Source organism: Sciurus carolinensis, chromosome 10 (genome assembly GCF_902686445.1).
Source record: "Sciurus carolinensis chromosome 10, mSciCar1.2, whole genome shotgun sequence".
Lineage (NCBI taxonomy): Eukaryota > Metazoa > Chordata > Mammalia > Rodentia > Sciuridae > Sciurus > Sciurus carolinensis.
In genome coordinates, this window is record NC_062222.1 from 50,506,160 (window position 1) to 50,532,879 (window position 26,720).

At 34.1% G+C, this 26,720-nt stretch overlaps 2 protein-coding genes across 8 annotated transcripts in view; one reads left to right on the top strand and one right to left on the bottom strand.

Annotated features, from left to right (window-relative positions):
* Gstcd (glutathione S-transferase C-terminal domain containing) overlaps positions 1-2,130 on the bottom strand; it is a 175,621-nt gene extending 173,491 nt beyond the window's left edge. Inside the window, exon 1 of the mRNA XM_047566603.1 lies at positions 1,910-2,130. The gene's annotated coding sequence lies outside the window, so the exon portion shown is untranslated. The remainder of the gene's footprint in view (positions 1-1,909) is intronic.
* Positions 2,131-2,137: 7 nt separating this feature from the next.
* Ints12 (integrator complex subunit 12) lies at positions 2,138-24,805 on the top strand. Of its 7 annotated transcripts, XM_047566605.1 has the most exons (9): positions 2,156-2,279; positions 2,675-2,788; positions 8,317-8,423; positions 9,964-10,128; positions 11,446-11,598; positions 13,194-13,381; positions 14,838-14,997; positions 17,502-17,648; positions 21,404-24,805. In XM_047566605.1, exons 4-9 carry the CDS (start codon positions 9,973-9,975, stop codon positions 21,986-21,988), a joined length of 1,389 nt encoding a protein of 462 aa, XP_047422561.1. In that variant the 5' UTR covers positions 2,156-2,279; positions 2,675-2,788; positions 8,317-8,423; positions 9,964-9,972; the 3' UTR covers positions 21,989-24,805. The 7 variants fall into 7 exon arrangements, with proteins under 7 accessions (XP_047422563.1, XP_047422561.1, XP_047422560.1 ...); XM_047566604.1 differs by lacking the exon at positions 8,317-8,423; XM_047566606.1 differs by lacking the exons at positions 2,156-2,279; positions 8,317-8,423 and adding an exon at positions 2,426-2,443.
* The last annotated feature ends 1,915 nt before the right edge of the window (positions 24,806-26,720 follow it).

Genomic DNA, 26,720 nt, shown 5'->3' on the forward strand with positions numbered 1-26,720 from the left:
ATTCGTGTTATCTTTTTTCCATCAAATATTGGAAAAACTTGGTAATGAGGCTGAAAGCCCTGGGTTCGATTCCCAGCACCGCAAAAAAAAAAAAGCTTACTTCTCCAAAGATAGATAATGCTAATTACCTTAAATATTAAAGGATAAAAAAGGAAAAAAATCTGAACTTTTCCAGAGTTTATTACATTATGTAATACAGGAGATAGTAAAGTTCTAGAGGATAAATCCTATAATTAAAATTAACTGTTTTCTTAACTGGGCTAGATATTCAAAAATAATTTTAAAGTAAAAAAGTTTACTATAACCATAGTCATAAAAGAAGTTTGTAATCTCTCTGGAAAAGCAGGGCACATCATCTGTTGCCATGGAGTCAATTCTGGCAGCTAAGCCTGACCTCATAATTAACAGGGATCCACAGCATGAAATACTTAAAAGATTAGAAACATTAGCAAACCTGAAAAAAATTACTGAATTTCTACAGCTCACAATACCTGTTCTTGTTATGATCTATATGGTTTAATTCAGTAGGCTACCCTGAATACTTGAGGATTAAAACACATACACCAGGTTAACTGTGTATACCACAGATATGTCAGTTGGCTACCCTCAGAACTTGTTAGTTGCAAGGCCTGCTAAATTACTATTAGAAAGGTCAATTGGATATTAAGTATTCTTATTTCAAACAGGCCATTAAATAAAAGCTACAAAGTAAAACATGTTTAAAACAAAACTTGAGGGACCAATTACTAAAGAAGTTCAAGTTTGGGCTTTGTTGCAAGTAGGGGAAAGATACAGGAGAGTAAATAAAATAAAAAACTGATAAAACAGTTCTCAAATCTCAGACTTTGTCAGTCTTGTTCTTGGAGAGTCAGGCTTCTTAATATGATACCTTCAGATAAAACTCAAAAACAATTTCAAGTAATGAATATGCTTAGGGCAATCATATCAATTGTATATGCTTCCCTCCAGCAGTTAAAAAATATGTAGCTTAATGTCTGATTTATTAAATATGACAGCAAATGACTCAGTTGTGTTTAATAATAGTTTATTTTCATAATATTTAAATGGCCGTATTTACATATTTAAAATTATCACATCACTAGTTCTTGCAAGCTTTCCCATTTTCTCCTGTAAACATTTTCTCTAGATAAGCTTAGAAAAAACACAGAAATTATTAAATTATTCTTTATCAGTATTTTAGCACAAGATATATTAAGTGCTACCATTCATTCAAGAATTTATGAAAAGGAATAAGATCTTAGCATGAAGAATAAAGGGGCGGGGGTCACCTAATTCCAAAACAAGGTAGGAGTTGGGATGGGAAGTACAAGTATGAGAAAACATTTTTGAAGCCAGAGCCACTTTCATACAAGCTAAACAAATTTTCTATGTAAGTTAACAACCGAAGAGAAACACTGCTTTGCTGCTGTAACATAAACAAATGTCCCAAAATGATGCATATCCTTTGGTATAACCGTTAAGTGAATACTATCTTCACTTAAAGTGCTTCCTCCAATCAGGAAGGGCTGCAATAGAAAACTAAATGGCAAAGTTAAAAGCATGATCCAAGAGGTCTTGTAACTACACTTAACAGCAAACGGCCCCGTAAACCCACAACTGGAAGTTGCTCCAGACCTCAGTGAAGAATAGGTGAGGACTGGTTTGGAGGAAACAGGACACCGATAAAACCGCTAAAGGGAGCGAAGCCCTTCACCGTGCGCACCCTCAGGAACTGTGGTCAGAAAGTCTGAGGCTTACTCAGGGTTGAAGAGGCTTCGGAACAATGATTTCAAGCCCTTACCCTTCCCACCCTTTCCTGAATCCTCAGCCCTGTCAACTCCTGATGCAAAGAACAGTCCTTAAGGGGTCGCGGGGGCTGAGGAGGCAGCGGCTAGAGCGCCCTCTTTACCTGGTCGCAGAGGCGCGGCCAGGCAGGGAGGGTGCGCGAGCTTATCGGCGACACCTGCCGTCTGCGCCTTCCCGCCCGGCCCGAGCAGGGATTCCGATGCTACTTCGGCGAGCCACGGCGCGCCGCGATTCCAGAGAAACCAGGACAGGAAAACAACAGGCAAGACACCTGGAAAATACCCGCGCCACCCGTCATTCATAATCCGGCGGACCGGAAAACGATGGGTTACGTCACTTCCTTCTGTCTCACTGCCAAACGTTTCCCTCGACTCTGCTGCGGGAACCTTTGTTTTACCGCTGTCGGAGCCGGGTGATGCGCGGACCGGTTCGAAAGGAGCCACCGGGAACGGACCGAGTGGCGGGGCGGAGCGGTGAGTTATGACGAGGGACCTGCTCCCAGACGCCTCTGGGAGGCTCGAGACCCCCGCGAGGGGCAAGTGGGAGCTCTGCGGGGTCTTGATTTTCTCTCACTGAGGGTAAAACTCGTAATTTGCTGGCGAATGCGTGCCCCAGCCCTGATCGCTCTCCCCTTACAGTGAGCACTGCTTCCTCCCAGGGTGTTGTGGACTGGGGACCCAGCCCAAGGGAATAAGTCCTTGGAACTGTGTCTTGGACCTTAGAGGATTACGGTGACCTCTTTGTACAGCTCTTTAATCATCATCTGGCCCCTGTGTCAAGGACCTTCCCCTGTGCTAGGCCCTTGGTGTGTTTTGCTATGATCAAAAGATTGACTTTCGTTTTTTACGTGTCTCCTGTCGCTTTTCAGCTTCTCTGCAATTTGACTAATTTTGGATTCGGGGCCTTTTTCGCCTGTCCTGCATTTCCAGACGTGTCTGTAAGGCGTTAATGTAATCCAAAGCCGAGTACTCCGTGGAGGAATGTAAGGGAGCATCTTTAAAAGAATATTTATTGAAAAGGATTGCAAAAGCTTTGCAAAGACAGGAACAGAAAGGTTTTCTAGAGCCGTCGTGAGATGGCAGCTGTAACATTGCATTCTGCATGAATTGAATCATTTACCTTTATCTTGTGCACATGCAGATGATCAACTTTGGGCTGTTTTGAGATTCTCAGGTAGGGCAATCTGGGAAAATGACATCTAGGAACTAACAAATTTATATTTATATATAACTACTCATTTTGGTTGGAGAAATCACAGAAACCCTGAAAAGTGTCATTTAGACAAAAATCTAGTTCTTTCAATAAAAATTTATAAGCACCTGTTAAATTCCAAGCACAGAGAAATAACTGAACAAAAAGTCTCTTCTCTGGTGAAATTTACCCTCCCGTGGCATTAATGAATTTAAAGTAGGTGAAAGGTTAGGAAAACAGCATTACAGACTTGTATAATGTTCCTAGTCATGAAAGAGGTGGGTTTTGTTTTGCTTTTTTAATATTTGGTTTTGTTGGAGGCTGGAGTTTCTTTTCTGCCTTTTTCTGAAGTGAACTGGGAAATGATTAGAATTATGTAGGAGAGAGAAGATGGTTATATTTTGCTTTGATCACTTAATCTAATAATTCCATAGCTGTCCTTTTATGATAATTAACAAAGAAGCAAAGAAATAGTCAAAAAAGAAACTCTCCCTTTTAAAGGACTCAATTTTATAGGGATAATAACACCTGTGCAAAGAAGAATGTGGCTTAAATTAGAACATTCTGGCACCATGAAAAAGTACTAAAAGATACCTTAGGAAAGAAAATATTAAAAGAATTTGGGAAGGAAAAATACAGCAGCTGCCAGAGTCTTCACAAGAGGTAATATTTGAACTGGGTATTGATAAGACATGGAAGTTTTAAAAATGGGTAAAAAGCTTTCCAGGCAGGAAAAAAAAAAATAAGCATCGCAAGGCCAGCTCTTGGCAGTTCTTTATGTCTGTTAATGAATTTTCTTTTAAATCCAGGCCAAGAAATTTAGGCTTTATTTTGAAGGCAATGGGAAAGCTTAATTTTTCAGGAAAAAAATAAAAGCTTCATTTCTGGAAAATTACCATGGCAAGTGTTGAAGTCAAGGAGAATAACTAGATTTTTGGTATAATTCAACTAAACTAATAAAGATCTGAGTTTGAGTAGCAACAGTGCAACTGAAAAACAATACATGCTGAGTCAGAATCTATAGGAAAGACTGGCTTATAATTTTGGATATCAGAAGTAGGGAAAAACTCAGTGAGGGAAAGATGTAGACTTCAGACCTCATTAATAGAGAGTTTTATCATTTATTGAAATAGACTACAAGACGAGGAACTTTTGTAAGAGACATTCATAATCTCAATTCTCGTTTTAACTGGGTTTGACATACCAATAGACCAACAAGGTAAGCATGTCTACTAAGTAATTGGACATGTGAGATTCCAACTTAAAAGAGATTAGAGTGGAGGAAAAAAACATATGAAATCATCTGTCTAGAGATAATAGTTGAAAACAATATCTATAAGATTACCAAAAAAGAAATTGGTAACAGAAATAAAGAAGCTAAGAATAGAATACTTGGGTAATACGAAGAGCAATATGAATGAGGTAATGAGCCACAGAAGAGTAGTTAGAGATACAAGTTGAAAACCAGAAAAGATGACTATAACAGAATTCAAAAGAAGAAAGTACCTAACCGGTATTTACTTGATCGGCATTTACTGAAGACCCACTCTTTGCCTGGCACTCTGGTAGACATGAAGGTTACAGCAATAGGTAAAACCATCCAACCCACAGAAAATTTACATTTGAGTGGGAAATATGGATATTGTTTATATGATTAACACTGATGAATATTATTAATAAATACAGAAAGTTTGGGGAATCATATAATAGTAAGACTTCTAATTTTTTTGAGGAAATGAGCAGGAAAAAAACATCCCAAGACTTGAAGAATGACTAAAATGCAATAGGGCAATCTTTCTACTAAAGCACTGAGATAAGAAAGGTTATGATATATTGGAGGACTTGAAATATGTCAGTGAGAGTAGCCTGAAATAGAAGGTAACATTTAATAATTACATTTTTTGTGCCAGGTACTGTTGTAACTTCTTTACATGTAGTACCAAATCATGTAGAGCATTAGAGACCTTGTTAAGAATCTTGTCCTTTAACCTTTGGACCATGAGAAGTGATTAGAAGTATTTTTAAGTAAGTGAATGATATGAAGAAATTTGGAGCACGACAAGAGTGGTTATGGGGAGACCAATTTGGCTATTGCACTGGGCCAGACAATAAATGATGATAGGTTGAATTAGAGTGGTGGTAGTAGCAATTGAAAAAGGTAGATGGATTTGAGATATATTTAATAAGAGGTTTAGTGATTGAATTGGGAGTAGGAGGTAAAGAACTGGGAGGAATTCAAGCTGAATTTCAGTTTTCTGCCTGGTGCAGTGGAATAAATATCATTTGAAAAAGGTGTAATATTAGAGGAAGAACTGATGAGAAGGAAAGAGTGCATGAGGCATTCTGTTAGAAACATGTTCATTAAGAGGTCCCAGTGAAATAGCCAGGTCAAGCTGGCAGTTGGATCTTGGAAGAGAGGCACAGGCTGGAGAGAGAAATTTGTAATCACTGGCAAAAGATTGTAGATCAATTTGTCTAGGGTAGAAGCTATCATACTATAGAGTGGATCAGACTTGCCTAGAGAGTTTAACACAGATTTCTGGGCCCCACTCTCAAGAGATTTTTCTTCATTAGGTCTAGGAGTGGAGACCAGGAGTTTTCATTTCTAGCATATAGGTGATACTTATGCTGCTGATGCAGAGAACATATTTTTGAAGGAGTAGAATAAGAACAAGAAGATATCCAGCCTTAAGAATCTCATTTCTAATTGAAATAGGAGGAGCCTACAAAAAAGACTAAGAAAGAAGTAGAAGGGAAAATAGTATTAGATTTGCTGAAGAATGACCTTGGTAAAAGCATGTTCATAGAATGGTGGGGCAAAGGCCAAATTGTAGGAATTGCACTGCAACTGGAAGGAATGAAGAAAAGAGTGCAAAAGGTAAGAGGTATTCTGAGGAAGTTTGCTAGAAGACAGGATAGGACAGTTTCAAATATATTAAATGCTAATGAAAAGATCCCCTAGAAAGAAAAAGTCTTAAATAATATTAAATATTATAAATAATCCATAGCTCAAGGCTCTAGAAAGTATAGGAAAAGATAGGATGCAAGTACCATCTCCTTTTCTATGAGGTAGAAAAGAAGAAGTGATGGGTGACAGGAAGTTGGTTTAATTCCTCAATGATAGCTTCTGTTTTTCTGTGAAGTGAGGTGAGGCTATCGACCAAAGTAGAATTTAAAGAAAATGAAAAATGTATAACTGATGTTTGCAGGAAGTGGGAAAGGGAGTTTACCAGGAAAGCATGATAGGATCGATAAGTTGTGTTGAGTGCCAAGATGAAGTTGGTGTCTCTGAAGATACAGTGTGTACATGTATTCCTTTCAGCCACACTTAAATTTTGGTGTAGACAGGGAGAAGATGGTTGGTAGGGATGATGTCTATGAATAGGTAAATCTATAAACAATGGGGCAGGGATGCTTACAGTGCTGGTAGTTTTTGAATGGTTAGACCATGGAATGTAAGCTGGATAGGAAGTAAAATAACATACTGCAGTAAATGAAAAAGAATTGTAGGTTTTGAAATGTACAGGAAAGGAATTGTATGGAAGTAACATGATTTGGTGTAACTCTAGGAAAATATTTTTGGAAACAGTAAAGAAGATAGAGTACAAAAAATTACTCTTCCTTATGACTTTCTATGTATATTTGCCATTAAGAATGGATGATAAAAAATAGAAGGCAACAGAGACAGGTGGTATAAGATAAAAAACTAAAACATAAAAGATAAAACACATAACTGTGAGTCTTTTATTTTAACCTCAATTATTATTTCCTATTTGGTGAGGAAAAGAAGTTGGGGCAAGGTGTCAATAAGGAGAAACCATAGGGAACCAGAAATTGGAGGCCTTTATAAATTCAAAGACCAGGTGGAATGGAAGCAAAGAAAGAAAATGTAAATAAATTGGGAAGAAAGGTGTTCTTGATACCCTGAGGGAAGTTACTGATTTAAAACCATGGAATAGAGTGGTGGAGATGGTAGTCAAAACCAGGATTGATTATAGTCAAAAAGAATAGTATCGTGGCAAGTTTCATATTTCACTGGCTAAAGATAAACTCCTTCAGGTTGAAATTCAAAATAAACTGAGCGTAGAAGTTGGAGAAGATCATTGATAGATGCTCATTTGTCAGAGATGATGACAGAGAGAGAGGAATAACAGACTGGGACAGATATTTAATATGTTATTAACAGTGAAGATGCAGAGGTGAATTTCAAGAGACGATAAATAATGGTCATGGGTTATTGTTCTAAAAGCAGCAATATAAAGTAAGTTCTCTGTAGACCTCTTCTTTACTCTTGTGAAGGAACAAGACAGAGGAACACTGCTTTGGTGGAGGTTATAAGGGAAGTGATGTCATTGAGGAGAGTGGTGCAAGTACAGAGAGAAAAGGAGTGCTTAAGGAAAAATGGAAATTATAGGTAATATAATTTATAATTAGTAGGGGCTAGCGGTGAAGTTAATGTGGAGAGAGAGAAGAGCTGACCTGAAAGAGCACCAGAGCAATTTTGAAGGAAGGATAGTTTATACCTTAAAGCAACCATGATGTATAATGAGGGAAAGGGGAACTGGAAGTTGCTAGATAGACTAGAGCAGTAGCCTCCAAACTTGCTTTCATTTATTACATGAGTTAAAAAAAAAAAAAAGAGAGACAGAGAGAGAGAGAGAGAGAAAAGCCAATAGAATAAGGAGCCCATCCTGCATCTTTAACAATTCTCCATTCATGGCCAGTCTTGCTTTAGATATGGCCCCAGTCTATATATACCACCCCGTATGATTTTGAAGCAAACCCTAGATAACTTATCATTTCATCTGTAAATATCTCAGAATGTGTCTTTAAAAAAAATAAGGGCTCTTTTGAAAACACCTATAATACCATTAGCATATTTGAAGAATTGCTAATTCTTTTGATCATCAAATATCAAGTATTAAAATTTCCAATTGTCTTCTTAAAAAAATAGAGTGTGTGTGTGTGTGTGTTTATAATATATATATTTGGCCATTTATATGCACATATGTTAATGCTTATTTTATAATTTAAAAATGGGAATTTTAACATTTTCTTCCTGTATACCACTGGACTTGATGGACATGTCAGTAATTAAACAGGGGTACAAGCCTGTTAAGTTTAGTTATGGGATTGTATATAAAGAACTGACTCCAAAGTTTAAATATTGGTATTTATGATATCTTATAATTTATATGCTATTTTTACCCAATTATAATATAAACCTTTTATCTCTTATTATAGAAATATGTGAAATTACTTTGGTTCCATCTTTTTCAGCATATAAATTTAAAGTAATTTCTTTCCTGAATACTACAGCGTTCTTCTAGGTATCAATCCGTTGGTCAGCATCCAGTAAAACAGATTGTTCTGGATGTAATAAACCATTGTACACTTCAACTACATAAAATTAGGCCAATAGAAAGGTAAGGCTGTGTTCCCTTTGTACATTTTGGAGGAATGGCAGGTTTACACCTTTAATCCTTGAAATTGTACAGAGGAGCTGTTTTTTTTCCTGAAAGTATAAATGATGCCCAACTCCATGAGTAAATTTTAAAATAAACTTTCTGTTCCTACCACTTTGTAGAAAAAAATATATGCAATAATACAGTTTTAAGCAGTGATGGCTTTTCCATTTTGTCAGATCCTTACTAATAGGACTGTTTGAACTGTTATTTTTTTCTTATAGTATTGGCCTTTGGACTCCTTTGTAGAGGTGATTCAGGTGATACTTTAGTAGAGCACAGAATTTGACAATAATTTTGAGTTTATCAAATAGATTAAAAAAAAAAAAAAAGCCTAGGGGTGTTTCCATGTGTTTCCTGTCAAACAAGAGGAGGGATGTGGAGGGCAGTAGGAGGAAAATGCATAAAGAAAATTTATTTTTGGCTTGTGCTTTCATATACTATGATTCAACCTACAGCAAGTTTTAATGGTATTTTAAGCCCCTGAAAATGGAAGATTAGTGTGGAATTGCTGACAGATCCTTAACTGCATCAATGCTGGTGTGTTGCATTATTATAATATTAACCTCAAGGATAGAAGGGAAGTTCAAACTGTAGTATATTGATCAAAGGATTGAACACAAAGAATACGTTTTTATTTTAATAATTCTTTGCCTGGAGAGGTATTTGAAAAAGTGACAACCAGAAGTAGAACCACCTGATAGCATTGTTATTAACTAAAGCAAAACTTTTCAATGTTTTAGAATTTCATAAGCCTTTGATGTATGTCTTCAACTATCTCAGCTTTTCTTTAAGCTTCTTAAGACACATAACATTGTCGGTTCTGTGAGATATGTGTAGTAGATACAGAGCCATCCCTCAGAAACCTTGCTTTTTAAAAAATAGGTTAATACATGAGATACCACAATCTAAATGTAATCTAATGAAGTTTTCATTAACGTGTTTTTTGAGACAGTCAATATTTGGGGCAGAGGACTAAGGAAGGAAAAAAACTTTGAGGTAAAAGTTGCAGCAGTGACTTCTGTAGCCATCAATTAATGCACCTTTTAACCATTGCTCTTCTGTGACCTGCCTCCCCGCCTCCACCCCACATGCACACTAAATTTTTGTTTTTATTGTGGAAATAGGTTTGAGAAGTTATGATATGTAGTAAACTTGGCCTAAATTCAGTTAGTTTCCTGTGTACTGAAACTATATGTGCATCTTTTAAAACAACTAGGAAGTGGCTCTGTAGCATGGAGAATATAATCTGCACTTAAAATTTCGTCATGGATGTGGATACACAAAAAACACATAAAACTGGTTGTTCTGGATGAAAAGAACTAGATAATGCCAGTCAGGGATAAGACACTTTTATCCATAATAACCTTTTGGAAATCTTAAATTTTATATCATCTTCACAGTATTATCTATTGTAAATATAAGAACAAAATACATAAAACTTAGACATAAGTAATTGCACATTTTCACTAAATTACTTCTACCTCTTTTGTTCCTTCAGGTGTTTGCAATGGCTGCTGCTGTGAACTTGGAACTTGATCCCATTTTTCTGAAAGCACTAGGTTTCTTACATTCAAAGAGTAAAGATTCTGCTGAAAAGCTAAAGGCACTGCTTGATGAATCCTTGGCTCGGGGCATTGATTCAAGTTATCGTCCAACTCAAAAGGTACGCATATGAATAAAAAGCTTGGAAAGAGATTTGTAACACCTGTAGTGGTATAATGGTAATATTTAGACCATCTCACAACAATCTCTGCCATGATAATCTTTCCTTGTGGCATGATGAAGCTGTATTCTTGGACTTTCTTCTCTCAAGCTTTCAGAGAACTGTTATATCACACAGAAAAGTTAGTTTGGTCTAGGAAATATTCTTTTCTACTGTCTGATGTTACAGAGATCTACATTTTCATGATTCACTTCAATTTCCAATACTTTATGATCACAATTCCTTTAAAGCTGTTTAATGTAATCACAAATTCTAATTATTCTCTAATTTTTAAGGACAAAAATGTAGTAAAGTAAAAGGACAGGAGTTTTTCAATAAAGTAAATTAAATATGGACAGGATAATTGAAGGGAAAAGTAGGTATGAATGAAGTCAGAAGTGTATCTCTAATCTTAATAATAACAAAGCAGCCAATGTCAGCCATTATAAGGATATATGTTTTGGAATCAGAGAAACTTTTTTAATATAATTGTACAATAATAATGGATAACATAGCTTGAACACTTATTGTGTTCCAGGCACTTTCCTGAGTGGCTTATGTGCATAATATCAATTGTGATAATGAACTTTTGAGATAGGTATTGTTTATTTTCCTCATTTTATAGTGAAGAAACTGAGAAACAGTAAGTTAGTTTCACACAGACTCTGTTTATTGGCAAAATGAGAATAATATTGCAGAACCATGAAAATTAAAGTATGTATATCACCTGGAGTAGTATCTACCTGGGCTCTATGTGAATGACAATGCTTATTGTATTCTTTAACACCTAGTAAGACCTTCTTTCAAATTCTTCTAAAGCTCTAGCCCTGAAACTTCAGGTTATTCAGGTCTGGGAACCTAGATACCAATCTGAGAAGGGGAAGATAGAATTATAAGACTTGCCAAAGTCCAATCAGAATCTGAAGCTCAAGACTGGGTGAAGTCCCAGGCTCAATGCCTAAGTTTCTGTAGTATATATCTTTGTGATCACTTTGTAATCGCCACAAAGAAATTTGGGAAAACGATGGATATAGTCATTATATTGATTACAGTGATGGTGTCATGTGTGTGTACACACATCAAAACTTATCATACTTTACACTTGAAGTAGTTACAGTTTGCATATCAATTTTTTCTCAAGTCCTTTAAGAAAAGGATGTTATGTTGGTCATGGTATCTTAAGTTTTTAACTGAACATTGTTTGGATTTATTATCTATTCTTTACAGTGTATTAGTGTGAATATTTAATTACTGGTATCTTTTTATTTTACTTTTTAGGATGTGGAGCCTCCCAAAATTTCAAACACAAAATCTATTTCTGTTAAACAAGAGCCAAAAACACCATCCAGTCTTCCTTCTGGTAATAATAATGGCAAAGTCCTTGCAACAGAAAAGGTAAAGAAGGAAGCTGAAAAGAGACCTGCTGATAAAGTAAGATTTTATTTTAGCTTAATTTATGAAAGAGTAATTCAGTTACTTCATAGGCAAAAACAATGTTTTGCCTTTTTCTTTTATAGAATAGTGTGCATAGATACTTAATAATCACTCAATAATCTGTTTTGATAGCTGTAGTACTGACTTTTTGTAAAATGAGTAAAATTTAGAAGCATTTCTCTATTTACTGTCAACAGATATTTGAGCCCTGGGGTGTAGTACTTTCAAGTGTAAGCTTTACTTTATAACTCAGAGATTTTAGATAAAATGGCTGTTGAGAAATAAAGATAGAAAAGAGCCGGGCACAGTGGTGCATGCCTGTAATCCAAAGTGCTTGGGAAGCTGAGGCAGGAGGATTGTGAGTTCAAAACCAACCTCAGCAATTTAGTGAGACCCTATGCAACTCAGTCAGACCCTGTCTAAATAAAATATAAAAAGGGCTGGGGATACAGCTCAATCATTAATTGCCCCTGGGTTCATTTCCCAGTACCAAAAAAAAAAAAAAGAATAAAGATGTAAATGCCTCAACATGAACTTTGTTACCTAGTGATAAGCATCTTAATAGGGCCATAGATAATTAGATTGTATGTTTTGGATGATTACTGCAAGCAGTAATTAGACTTTTAATAATTAATAAAATAGTTACACTAAAAATATTTTCAATAACTCTTGCCCTCAAAGTGGGGGCATATTTATTGCATATTTTTATACTTTTACTACAGTGTCTATTCATAAACTACATATTATTTTTTGTACTTTTAAATTTACACAGATGTTACATGCTATATATATATGTCCTTTGATGGAGAAAAAGTTATTCTCCACTCAACAATGTGTGTTAGAAAATTAATATCAATGCATGTTGATCTAGATATTTATTTTAGCTACCATACAAAATGCATTCTATGAATAAAACACTTAATCCATTCCCCTCCTGATAAGCATTTAGATTATTTCTCCTGTTGTTTTTATAGTAGGGCTTTCTATGTATCTCTAATGAATGTGTTAATAGTTTTTTTTAAAGACATACACCTTTAAATGGATGTAGTAGAGTATGTACATCTTTAGTATTACTAGACATCACCAAATTGCTATCCAAAGTGGATGTATTAAATTTATACTCCAACAAAGTGTAAGAATTCCAAATTTTCCACATCTTACTAGATTTCAATTTTTGCCTATCAGGTTTATCTACAATATTTATGTCTTAAAGAAAAGAACCAGAATTAGCTTTGAAGCAATGCATTAAGTCTGGATGACTGGTAAACAGATGTTACTTGTAGATGGACACAGTACTTTTATTTATTTATTTTTATGTGGTGCTGAGGATTGAACCCAGTGCCTCACACGTGCTAGGCCAACACTACCACTGAGCCACAACCCCAGTCCATATATCTTGCTGTTTTTTGACATGCTGATTATAAATTAGTTATAATTATTTTACAGATCTTTAATGTGCATGTCTGCTCTTACTTGAAAATACCTGTAAAATAGACTTGATCATTGCACAGTGTTCATTTTATTTCTCAGTGATTTAAAGTTTGTTCTACTGTGTTACTTTCATTATTATTTTTGATTGGGTACTTTTATAGATGAAATCAGATGTCACTGAAGGAGTTGATATTCCAAAGAAACCTAGATTGGAGAAACCAGAGACACGATCCTCTCCTATTACTGTCCAAACAAGCAAGGATTTAGCTATGGCTGATCTTTCTAGTTTTGAGGAGACTAGTGCCGATGATTTTGCCATGGAGATGGGATTGGCCTGTGTTGTTTGTAGGTGAGTTGTACCTTGCCACAGATGATGATGATGATGATGATGATGATGATGATGATGATTCTTCAAGAGCAAACAGCTTCCTCCTGTCTCTCTTCTTTCCCCACAAAATCGTTGAAATTAATGGACACTTTCTTTCTTGTTTTGATTATTTGGGAGTGAAGAGGAAATGAGTGGATTATGCCTTATGAATTACATTATGGGGCAATTTAATGTCCTGTGATGTTAAAATATCAAATATTTTATTTTCCTGACTATAGCTTCTTTAATCTGTTGTGTTATAGTAACTTTTTTTGTATTCTTGGAGTCTAGAAGGAAAGTGATTATTGCATATTTCTGAGGAAGAATCTGTTCAATAGCAGACTTCATTACTTCCATCTTTCTTTTTAGGAAATCCATGTCACTTTTTTTTGTCTTTTAAGAATTATTGATAGCACTCATAAAAATAAGCTTATATATACCATTTCCTAAAATACCATTAAATCTTTTTCTAAGAATAGTGGAAATAAAAGACATGTAGGTTTTATTAAGTGATGTTTAAAGACTTAAATGCATATTTATAAAAACAGATAATTCTGCTTAGTAGAAAATGCATTTCAAAATCAGAAATAATAACTTGATGTCGGGGGTTAGTTTTTATTGTTAATGGTTTTCGTCACCTAACATAACAAAAAAGATTACTATTTACTTAATAAAAATGTTTAATTTGGGTACATTGGGACTGAGTAAGCTGTATTTTCGTGATTCTTATATAAAATAGTTGTGCTTAACAAGGTAATTTGTGGAAACTTCATGTTTTTCAAAGACATTTTTTTATTTCAGCCTTTACTATGAAAGTTACCATTTTATAAATAAATAGCAAAGTATTAATAGGGAGAGATTTAGTAACTGTAGTGTTTCTTTGAGAGACTTACTATAATAATCTGTGGATGTGGTGATGGATTTTTGTGCTATTGGAACTTATCTTTTTCGATACATGTATTAGTTCATTCTATTCAGTTGATCAAACATTCATTGAATGCACTGTGTTTACACAGTGTTATGCTAAGCACTGTAGATAATTAGGTTCAGTTTTCACATTTTGGTAACTCATTAATGATGATGACAGAACAACATAACAGCTATAAAGAAATTTAATAGATACACTGAGAAAATATTATGAGACTGTTAGAGTACCAGTCAAATTCCACTACCTTCTGGGAGAATGAAAAAAAAAGGGGGAAATGATAAGGAGAATGTAACCAAACTTAATTAAGAAGTCATGTATTTAGTAATGATTGGGCATATACTATAAAGAAATAAAGTGTTCTTGTAGGCCATGTGTTGGGATTTTATTAATATTTTTTATTTTCTGAGTTTCTTTTTCCTTTGAATATATTAAACTTTACTAGAACAATTCTGAAATGACTAAGTTGTTGTATTCAAGAAGATATAATGTTTAATGGTATATTTTTCTTAGACAAATGACAGTGGCATCTGGTAATCAATTAGTAGAGTGTCAAGAGTGCCATAATCTCTACCACCAAGATTGCCATAAACCCCAGGTGACGGACAAGGAAGTGAATGACCCTCGCCTGGTGTGGTACTGTGCCCGATGTACCAGACAAATGAAAAGAATGGTAGGAATTATATTTTTTCTATTTTAAAGTGTCTCTGGTACTTTTTTGTTGATACGTATATCAAAATAAAAATTTGGACATTTAACATTGAAAATATAAATAAGCTAATTATTTAAATGTTTGTATATGTAGTACATTTTTGTGATTTATTTTCTATGCCTAAAGATCATGTTACATGCATTTTTCTGTTTAGCTTTTAACTTATTCTAATATAGATTAACAGAATTGAAGACCCACAAATTATGAACATTCCTTATTTATGTCAATGTATTTATAAACAGTGTATAATGTAATAAAGCACTGTGAAAAGTGGTAAGATAAAAAGCCTGAGTTACCTGAGTTAGAAAACATTCATGATGTTCTCTTAATTCTATTTATTTGCTAAATTTGTTGATTTTACCTCTTACATATCTCCAAATCTGTTCATTTCTCTTATTACCCTGTTTCACAACTTGTCATTGTTTATTGCAATGATAATTGCAATATCATTGCAGTAATAAGTTCTTTTAATAAAGAGAACTTTAATAAAGTTCTGTTTGCTTCCCTTCAACCTACTTTATAACATTTAGAATCATTCATCTAAAATACTTAACCAGCCTTATCTAAATACCTCAAGTAGCTCTCTATTACTTATATAATGAGTTTATGCTCTTTAGGGTGCATATATGGGCCCTCCATTTTTTAACCACAGGTACCCTTGAAGCCTTCTCTCTCACTGCTTCACCATCACCAATATGCTCTGGCCTTGCTAGATTAAGTGCATTACTTCTTGAACGTATGAACTTCCATGTGGTGTGTGTTCTGCTTCTAAACTTCACCTTTTCATCTAAGTACTGTTTATTCTTTATCTGCTTTGTGAATTAAATGTTTAACTCGTTTATCAATGCATTGCCTGAATGAGATGAGGCCTTATTCATTTGTGTAGCATCAGAGCAAAAACCCAGGACAGGACACCTACATTCTATAGTTCTCATTATAAGATAAGTAATATGAAGGAAATGTATATCAGTACCAGAAATCAAAAGCCATATTCATATTTTACCACAGATAGTCTTTTAGCATCCTTAATAATAGTTTTAATCTGGATGTTGCTTTATAAGTGATGTCTGAAGGTAGATGTACTTTAATATGGAAATGTAATATAAAAATAGTACTAATTGAGACTTACGGACCAAGATTGTGTAGTATGCAAATGATAACACAAGATGATGACATAAGAAGGTCCAAACAAGGATAAAAAAGGCCAAACTTGAGCTTGCAGAAATGGAGACAAATTATTAACAATTTCCATGATACTGCATGGACCTGTGAGTATTGTCAAAGACCATGGAAGAACTGACTGAGATTATCTTTCCCTGTACAATATAAGTAGATTCTCCTGGATTATTTAATTATGATTTATAAATAATGATGATGAATAAATAGTAACTATTATTGTTGCACACAACCTATACCATACCCTTTGCTAAATTCTTATATAATCGCAGTTCATTCTCATAACCCTCCTTCAAAACAGATGGTACTATCACCACTTGGCACATGAAGAGAATAAAGCTTTTAGAGATTTACATGTTTTTTTTCCTGAGGGAACAAAGCTGGGGAAGTAGTGAGCTGCATTTTAATCCTGGTTCTGTTTGACTCCAAAAACTCTGTTCTCAAGCACTGCATCATACTGTCTATACATTATTATCTACCTATTAAACACTAAAACCAAGAAATGATTAGAACTTATAAGAGAATTTAACAGCATTTTTAGTTATAAAGGAAAGATCAATTATTGAACAAAATAAACTAGAAATGCTTAGAAAGGGAAAGGGAATGAAATTCTTAATTGATAACATAGAAATTTGTATTTATGAACTTTCTGTATGGATTAGTTTACTTGGTTATACAATGTAAAAAAAACCTTAGAAATTTCATTGTTTATCAATAAATTGCTCCCCCACCACCATTCTGTACTTAAAACCATATAAATGGCTCAAGCTGTTTTTAATTTACACTCTAACTCAGAGACTTATGCCTGGACCTCAAGAAGAAAGCTCTTAAATGCACTTAATGATGAATATAGCTAACCGGTTGCATTTATGGTTGACCTTCCATATGCATAGATTCAGCTTCCATGGATTCAACCAACACAGTATGGATCAGAAATATTCATGGGGAAAAAAATCACTCCATCCTGAACATGTATAAACTTGTTTTCTTTGCCATTACTTTCAAAACGATGTAATAATAACTATGATTATTTCCAAAACAATACAACTATGATTTCTAATGCTTAATATTATTACTACTGTCTAGAAACTAATGAAATTGTCAAACTACTAATATAATGATGATGATCACAAAAATAATTTGTGTAGCAGTCTGTATTTTCAGTGTCACCACAGTATTTTAAAAAAATATTTACTTCTATCCATTCAGTGATTGGTCCTATGATAAATTTTATGTTTTATGTATTCAGTTAGGATCTTGTATCTAATTTAATGCATTGACTTTTACAGGCTCAAAAATCTCAGAAACCACCACAGAAACCAGCCCCCACAGTTGTTTCTGTAGCTCCCGCTGTCAAAGATCCATTGGTTAAGAAACCAGAAACTAAACTCAAACAAGAAACAACCTTCCAGGCATTCAAGAGAACAGAAGTAAAGGTACTTTCCTTTTCATTTTTATCTACATTTATATCTTGGTTTAGTTGACTAAACAATAATTGCTTAATAAGAAATTTAATTAGAAAGTTTATATTTTGAATTAAGATTAATTACTACTAAGTATGAAAGTAACATTTATATCATTATTTTATTTCTACTTTTTCTCTTTTTATCACAAAGAAGAACAATCTATGATCATTTCAAAATGACATTTCTTGTCATTCTTGTGTAGTTAGATACTTATTTCCAATCAGGAATTTTGGGTTAAATTCTAAGTACCACTGCCTTCATTAGCAACAATTTACCTTATACTACTTGAACTGATCATCCTCTTAACTCCTCCCTCCCATTTGTTGAGTATTGAGGAAATTTTCTTACTTTGTCTTGTTTTTATCCTTTATTATCATGAATTTTCATGATACCTCCTTTTTTTTTTTTTTTTTTTTGTACCGGGGATTGAATCCAGGGGTGCTTCACCACTGAACCACATCCCCAGCCCTTTGTAAAAATATTTTATTTAGAGACAGGGTCTCATTGAGTTGCTTAGGGCCTCATTAAGTTGCTGAGACTGGCTTTGAACTCATGATCCTCCTGCCTCAACCTCCCAAGCTACTGGCATTACAGGTGTATGGCACCACACCCAGAGGTACCTTCTTATACTAAGGGACCATACTGTCTAGTGAGTATCACTTTCCTCATTCCTAGGTTTGCATTACATATTTATTACTAATATCCTGGAATTACGATATCATTAAAAATATTATCTAATTTAATTAGAAAAAGGATACTTTTACTGAGTTATCTATTCCATTTTTAAGCATAGTACTAAAGATAGAAGAGAATATTGGCCCTAAATTCCCAAAGATTAAATCCAGAAATTCTAAGGATAGTACTTTGTCTCAGTAGCTGTAAGTAGCAAGCTCAAGAATCTTGGTGTGACGAAAAGGATATGAATACAAGGTTCTCTGAGAAAGATGCCAATAATTTTATTTGCAGATCATTTTTTATTTTAATTTACTGGTGAAGAGTTGATATCCAGAGGATATCCATTACTGATTTGTCATATAGCAATTTGGCAAATTGAAATAGAAAAGATAATTTCTTATTTATTATATGTAATTTGGGTTGCTATATCCAATAATCATATTTTATAATTTTTATATTAACCTATTACTAAGGTTTATTTTTAAAAAATCCAACATTAAATCATTTTCTGGCAAATAAATTAAGGTCTTGGCCATCATTTTGTCTGCTTAAGAGGTTTGGGTGTTTTTATGATTAAAATGAATAACTTTTTCCTATGAAAACATTTCACTGCCATTTACGTGTAAAAAACAAATGCTGTCCAACTAGAATGATGGCAAGAAAAGTCTTGTTAAAAATATTTGACAAACTTATTTTTCACACTGAATAGTGAGAAAATTTTGTGGTCTCTATATTTGTTTTATTTTACTTCTATGTGTCCTGATAGTATTATAAACCATCTGTCATTGTGCTAAAAAGCAGTACCAGGCAACAGCACCATTAAAATAAAATGCCAAACACAGAACTTGCTTTCTTGTTTATACTTTATCAATGTTGGTCTTTTTAATTACTTCAAATGGGTTTTCTTTGGTGAAGTTTGTTGAAAGATCATTTAGCCATATGGCAGACAGTTTTATGTTTACTAGAAAGGAAAGAGAAAAAAATTAAATCTTTCAAAACTGAAATTGAAAACTATACTACACCTGTGTCCTTTTGCTTTCTTAACTAATTTTTTCTCTTATTTCCAGTACGAATTCCTCTAGGAATTTATGTTTTCTGTAGTTTTCCTTATCAGGATAATCTAATTACCATACTATATTATTGTTTAAAAACAGAGCATGTGAACAAAAGACTGGATTACTCCTGTTATAAAGCAAAGATCCCAGAGCATACTATTTGGTTACTTTTCCTTTGGTTAAAAATGTTGCCACATGCACATGCCTGTAATCCTAGTGAGTTGGGAGGCTGAAGCAAGAGGACTGCAAGTTGGAGACCCATCTCAGCTATTTAGCAAGACCCTAAGCAACTTAGCAAGACACTGTCTCAAAATAAAAAATAAAAAGGGCTAGGGACAGAGCTCACTGGTAAAATCCAGGGTATTATAGAAAAAAAAAAAGTTTTTGTGTAGACACTATCAAACACTATCTTGTAAAAGTGAAAATTGTTTTGTCAATTTTTGCTAAGGTCAGTTCTGAAATATAACTGGATATATTTTAAACATAATAACAATTTTTAAAAGTCATGTTATTTTATGAGACTTTACCCATTATCTGTCTGTGAACCTAACACTTTGGTGAAGTCTTTTTATTATGAAGGTAGAGTATCATTAAGAAGTTTAATTCAATCCAGGCATGGTATAATCCTAGTTATTCAGGAGGCTGAAGCAGGAGGATCACCAAATTTGAGGCCAGTCTTTGTAACTTAGTCAGACTGTCTCAAAATGAAGAATAGAATGTAGCTTAAGGCAGCACCCCTGGATTCAATTCCCAGTAACAAAACAAAAAAATAAATAAATAAAAGGAAGTTGAGTTAAAAAATGCCCAGTGTGAAAATGAAAAAAAAAAATTGTTCTGTGAATAAGAGTAATACATATTTAGATTTTGGCATTGGTATCACTGTGAGGTTCTGATTAGCCAAGTTAGGAAGTTGACAGAGAAGTTGAAGTGTTATATACCCTTAAGAAACATATGGGAACAAGTTACCTACCTAAATGCCACTGGACAGCCTATAAAGCAGTTGATACTGTCTTCTGAATGAAAGTAGTAATCTATTATATGATAGTTTCAATAGAAATGTGGACAAATTGGGACACTAAAATTGTGAGATATTTCTATCTTAATGTCATAAAAGTTGTACAATTCTAAGTAGTTAACTGTACTTTTGCATATATTTTTCAGTGCAGGTTGGTAGCAACTTTTTTTTAAAAAAACAAAAAATGACTTTAGAGTCTATATGCAGCTGTTTTCTTTCTCTCATACATTCACTCAATAAATAATTATTGACTGAAGTTTTATCTCAGGCATCTTCCTCTTGAATATTCCAGTTGTGAGCATTTTTGTCCATTAAGAGTAGATTCAGAGCCAGGTATGGTGGTGTACACCTGTAATCCCAGCGACTCAGAAGGCTGAGGCAGGAGGATCTGAGTTCAAAGCCACCCTCAGCAAAAGCAAGGCACTAAGTAACTCAGTGAGACCCTGTCTCTACATAAAATACAAAAATAGGGCTGAGGATGTGACTCAGTGGTTCAGTGCCCCAGAGTTCAATTCCCCACACCCCTCTACCCCAAAAAAGAGTGCATTCAGTTTTTGAAATGATCCCCAAGTCATTTGAAGCAAAATCTAAAGAATGAGATGTTTTTCTGAGATAAGTAGTACCTTTTTGGGTAAAAAAAATAAGTTAAAGCACTAAATCTTATTTTCTGCTATGATTTATAACTGAATGAATCTAAAAGGAATTCCTTATATTTTCTTTTGGAATCATTTAAACAAGAATATGGCATCCAAAACTTTTTGTTTTACAAATTGACACTCCCACTAGCTATGGATAAGTTTTGTTCTGTGTGTTTTTTCAGGTCAGTTTCATAAGAAACTAATTTTGTGGTATTATTTAAATTTTGTAAACCTTTACTTTGGTATAAACTACCTAACAAGTAAATGTGTTATATATACTAGGATATTATATAGGTTTTGATCATACTTGGCTCTAATGTAATATTTATTTTATTTTTTTAGACACCTCCAGTTATTTCAGGAAATTCTTCTAGTACCAGTGTTTCCTCTTCAGCAACTAGTGGCCTAAATGCATGGCTAGCTTTTGGAGCCAAAACTTCCTCTGCCAGTCCATCAACAGCAAAATTGAGTTCAACAACCCAAAACAATAGTGGAAAACCTGCTACCTCATCATCTAACCAGAAGCCTGTGGGTTTGACTGGTCTTGCAACATCAACCAAAGGTGGAATAGGTTCCAAAATAGGTTCTGGTAATAGTACTACACCCACTGTACCATTGAAACCCCCTCCACCTCTAACCTTAGGCAAAACTGGCCTTAGTCGTTCAGTTAGTTGTGATAATGTCAGCAAAGTAGGTCTTCCCAGTCCCAGTAGTTTAGTTCCAGGAAGTAGCAGCCAATTAAGTGGAAATGGAAATAGTGGTACATCAGGACCCAGTGCAAGTACTACAAGCAAAACAACTTCAGAATCCAGCAGCAATCCTTCAGCATCCCTTAAAGGTCCAACATCACAAGAATCACAACTCAATGCTATGAAGCGATTACAGATGGTCAAGAGGAAAGCTGCCCAAAAGAAACTCAAGAAGTGATATGACTAACCAGGTTTTTATATCATTTTACCCTAAAGATAAAAAGGTTACTATTAGGATATAAACTATAATACACTGTAATTTAATAAAAATCTTGATTATCAAATTTCTATTGCTTCTTACCTTAAAATGCTAAATATTATTTAGCAAAATATGAAAACTTTTTAATTTAAAATTAGTCCTTAACATTTTTATTTCATTTATTTCCGTAATCTGTGAAAGTAATAGTTAGAATGACTAATTCTTGATGAGAACTTCAGAAGATTGATATGGTATATGCAAATTTAAAGAAAAAGAAATAGCTCATTTAGCAAAAAACCCAAGAGTTAATCCTGCTGAATGTGGTGCCTTGTGAGGTAGCAGGGATGACCCAATGTAAAGCTTTCTTGTTCTTTCCCCAATATTCTGAGTGCTTCATGTCAGTTGTCAGCATCGTTTCAACTGACTTCCTCTCTCCAATTTTTTCATCATTTTTAAAATTAATTTTTTTGTAATTAACATCCCATATTGCTCTATTGTATCTTTACCTTTTTTATCCTCCTTCCAATTATTTCAGGATTTATTTCTTCCAATAGATTTTAAACTCATGCCCTTTTAATACAGTGTTTTTCTCTCATTACCCACTTCCTTCCATATTGCCAATGTAATATATGCACATAGTATATAGCCTATAAATTTTGAATATTGACTCATCCTGGTTATGCACATTCCTGAGAACTGAGTAAAATATCCATTTCCAAGAGTCTCTGTGAATGGGAATTTATGACTTGTTTACACAGTTTCTTCCTATACCATGAAAGAAAAGGAAGTTTTTACTACTCAAAAATGTTAACAGCATTTTGCCTAATCTTAATTGTTGTTGTTATTATTTTGGTACCAGGGTTTGAAGCCAGGGGTACTTAATCACTGAACCACATCCCCAACCCTTTTTTCTATTTTATTTAGAGACAGGGTCTCACTGGGTTGCTGAGGCTAGCTTTAAACTCATGATCCTCCTGCCTCAGACTCCCAAACTACTGGGATTACAGGTGCGTGCCACCACATGCAGTACCTAATCTTAATTATATAAAATAAGTTTCTATACAATGATTAATTCTTGACAGTGTTTTGTACATTTTTAAGTCAAAAAGTACTTATAATTTGGATTTGTTTGTCCCCCAAGGTTTCAAGTGTTGGAAGCTTGATCCCCAATATGGCAATGTTAGGAGGTGATAGGATCTTTAAGGGAAGGAATCTTAGAAGGAGGTCATTAGGTCATTGGAGACACTGTCCTGGGAAAGAATTGAAGTTCTCATGAGAGCCCTGAGCTCTCACAGAGTGTGGTGTTATATTATAAAAGCCTGAACCTGACTCCTGAATCACTCTCTGGTTTCCTATATTGTGAAGTAATCTCTCCCTCTGGCATGAACTCCAATCATGATGTCATCCTCCACAAAGTGATGCAGCCAGGGGATCTGTTGTGGAAGCCTGTGACATAATTTTGGACTTTTAGTCTCCGAAATTATGAACTAAATAAACCCTTTCCTTATAGAGTTGCCTAGTCTTGGGTATTACATTATAGCAACAGGAAAAAGTAGCCAATACAGAAGTATGAAGGCTCTGAATTGTTGACTTATAAACTAACAAATTATCCTCCCATAATTTTACATGTATCTTATGACTTAAGAGAGAAAGTTTTCTGGACCAGAAAAACTATTATTCCCAGCAAAATGTAGCAGCCATTTAATAATCCATGAATACCTCATTTCTTCCAGAAAGTATAACTCCAGCAAATGCCTACATTTACAAGACTGTGAGTAGCATTGTTTATCAGCCTTCATGTGTGCTACGAAATTTTCATTCTATCAACCACTGATCTCAAACTCTTTTCCTTAAACCGTAGGTTTTTCTAATTTTAAAATATATTGATAAATCTTCTCTGTAAAGATAAAACTCTTAAATTGATTGCTGTTTTTCTAAGGAAAGATAATTTTAAACTGTTCTCTTAAATAATGGTAGTAAATTATTCATAGTAAATTAGAATCAAACATTAAAATAATCCTATTACATGTGAAGTAAATATCTATTCATACATTAAAATATTCCTGCAGATGACTTTGTTTTGAGAAACAGATTCCTGTTGATAAAGCATCAATTTGGCCTAATCTCCAAATCTCCATTAGGGTCAAAAAGACATTTTAAAAAATCCGTCATCATTTGTTTATAACAGAGAGCCAGTTTGGACAAACTGAACAAAATGATGTCACAAGCTCAGCTGAACAATCATAACAGTTAATGTCACTTCTGTACCTGTAGGAAATTAACACAGTAATACTTAGTATAGGTTGCACATGGGCATTTGAAATGAAAAATTTTATCCCATCATAGAAAATATTTGCTGGATAGAATTGAGAAGAGAAGCACGTGTTCTAATTTCTGTTGCACTTCAGAGAAGACTTTAGCAAGTAATTTATCTTTCAGTGAATGTGATTCTTTGTATTGACAATATATATGTGTGTGTATTTTTAGAATATATGCATATGTGTAATTACACATCTGATAAGGCATAGAATTCAATTTGTTGTTTTTATAAACCTATACTTGGTAGCAGAGCTTAGCTGTCTCTAGTTCTTAGAACTTATTTTTGCATATCACAGAATGAGATAGACTTTTTAAGCTATGCAGTGATGAAAGTAAAACTAGTATTTATCATTTTATTTATTTTGTTCTATATACTTTATTTCCCCCACTCAAACTTTTTAAAGATGGGTTTTTTTGTTTGTTGTTTTTAGATATACATGACAGTAAAGTGTATTTTGACATTCTATACATACATGGAGTACAACTCATTCCAGTTAGGATCCCATTCTTGTGGTTGTATATAATGTGGAGTTACACTGGTTGTGTATTCATATGTGAGTATAGAAAAGTTATGTCCATATAATACGATGAACTTCTATTCTTCCCTCCCCTACCCTCCCTTGTTATGGCTTAGCATCCACATATCAGAGAGAACATTCCACCTTTGGTTTTTTGGCACTGGCTTATATCACTTAGTGTGATATTTTTCAGTTTCATCTGTTTACCAGAAAAAGCCATCATTTCATTATTATTTATGGCTAGATAATATTTCACTGTGTATATAAACCATATTTTCTTTATTCACTCACCTATTGAAGGGCACCTAAGTTGGTTCCATTGTTTAGTTATTGTGAATTGAGGTGCTATAAACATTGATGTGGCTGCATCACTCTAGTATACTGATTTTAAGACCTTTGTGTATAAACCAAGGAGTGGGATAACTGGGTCAAATGGTGGTTCCATTCCAAGTTTTCTAAGGAGTCACCATACTGCTTTTCATAGTCTTTGGATTGATTTGCATTCCTACCAGCAATGTATGAATGAGCCTTTTTCCTCCACATCTTCACCAACATTTATTGTTACTTGTATTCTTAATAATTGCTGTTCTGACTAGAGTGAGATGAAATCAAAATCTTCCATGATAAACAATAGTTAAAATAATTCAAAACTAGAAAGCCTGCATTATAAAACATAATCAATAAAATATTTCATGAAGAAGAAATGAAAAAGAGAAAACCAGCAAAGAGAGGAACTACACTAGAAGACTTGTCAGTCAAAGGAGAAACCAATTCAAATACTCCATTCAAATTTAAGACATATGAGGAAAGCGGTCTTGTTTGTCTTGTGGAGCATTATAGTCTGTAGCTCTCAATAATGAGTGGACAGACAAGCAGGTGTGCTCATACATAAACTTTTAGGCTTGAATACTGAAATCCCATTTTTGTAGAAATTGGATATCACTAATCTATTTTGCATCTTGCTTTTTCCGTAACATTAACCATAGATTTTAGTGACTTTAAAAAAAATAGAAAAGGAAAAATACTGAAAGAACACTGGCCTTGAAACCAGATGACATGTTTTTTTTGGTTTGTTTTCTGTTAAAAAATATAGAAAAGGAAAAATACTGAAAGAACACTGGCCTTGAAACCAGATGACATGTTTTTTTTGGTTTGTTTTCTGTTAACATTTCTATTTTATTCCTTTCACTTTTTCTCTGTGCATACATACAAATTATTTTGCATACTTAGAATTGTATGCATTTTCAATTTTATGCCTGGCTTATTAAATTAACATTGTCTTAAATATTGCTTAAGTATGTGTTAACAATATTATTATTGGTTCTTTTTGGTTATACATGATAAAAGAATTCATTTTGACATAAAAGCATGGAATATAATTTGTTCTAATTCAGTTCCCAGTACTTCCCCTTTTCTTCCTCTTCCTCCCCCATTCCCTTCCCTCTACTCTACTGATTTTTCTGCTATTTACTTATTTTTTTTTGTTATTGTCTTATGGATATATTATAAAGGTGAGATTCACTGTGGTATATTCATATATGTACATAGGAAAGTTAGGTCAGATTCATTCTACTGTCTTTCTTATTCATCCCTGCACCCTTCCCTTCATTCCCCTTTGTCTACTCTACTGATTTTTCTTCTTTTCTTATACCCCCAACCTTATTTTGGATTAACTTCCACACATCAGAGAAAATATTTGACCTTTGACTTTTGGGGACTGGCAAATTTGACTTAGCATGATGTTTTCCAGTTTTATCCATTTACCAGCAAATGCCATAATTTCATTCTTCTTTATTGCTGAGTAATACCTTGTGGGGGGCCTCTCTCATCCACATCCCACGTCGATGAGAAAAGGGTTAACTGCTGGAGGAGGA

Bases quoted from the DNA above. Each gene is read 5' to 3' on its own strand.
- Ints12 (XM_047566607.1), top strand. From the start codon at position 9,973: ATGGCTGCTGCTGTGAACTTGGAACTTGATCCCATTTTTCTGAAAGCA. The intron at 11,599-13,193 runs GTAAGATTTTAT...GTACTTTTATAG, and splicing joins AAAAGAGACCTGCTGATAAA to ATGAAATCAGATGTCACTGA. The intron at 14,998-17,501 runs GTAGGAATTATA...TGACTTTTACAG, and splicing joins CCAGACAAATGAAAAGAATG to GCTCAAAAATCTCAGAAACC.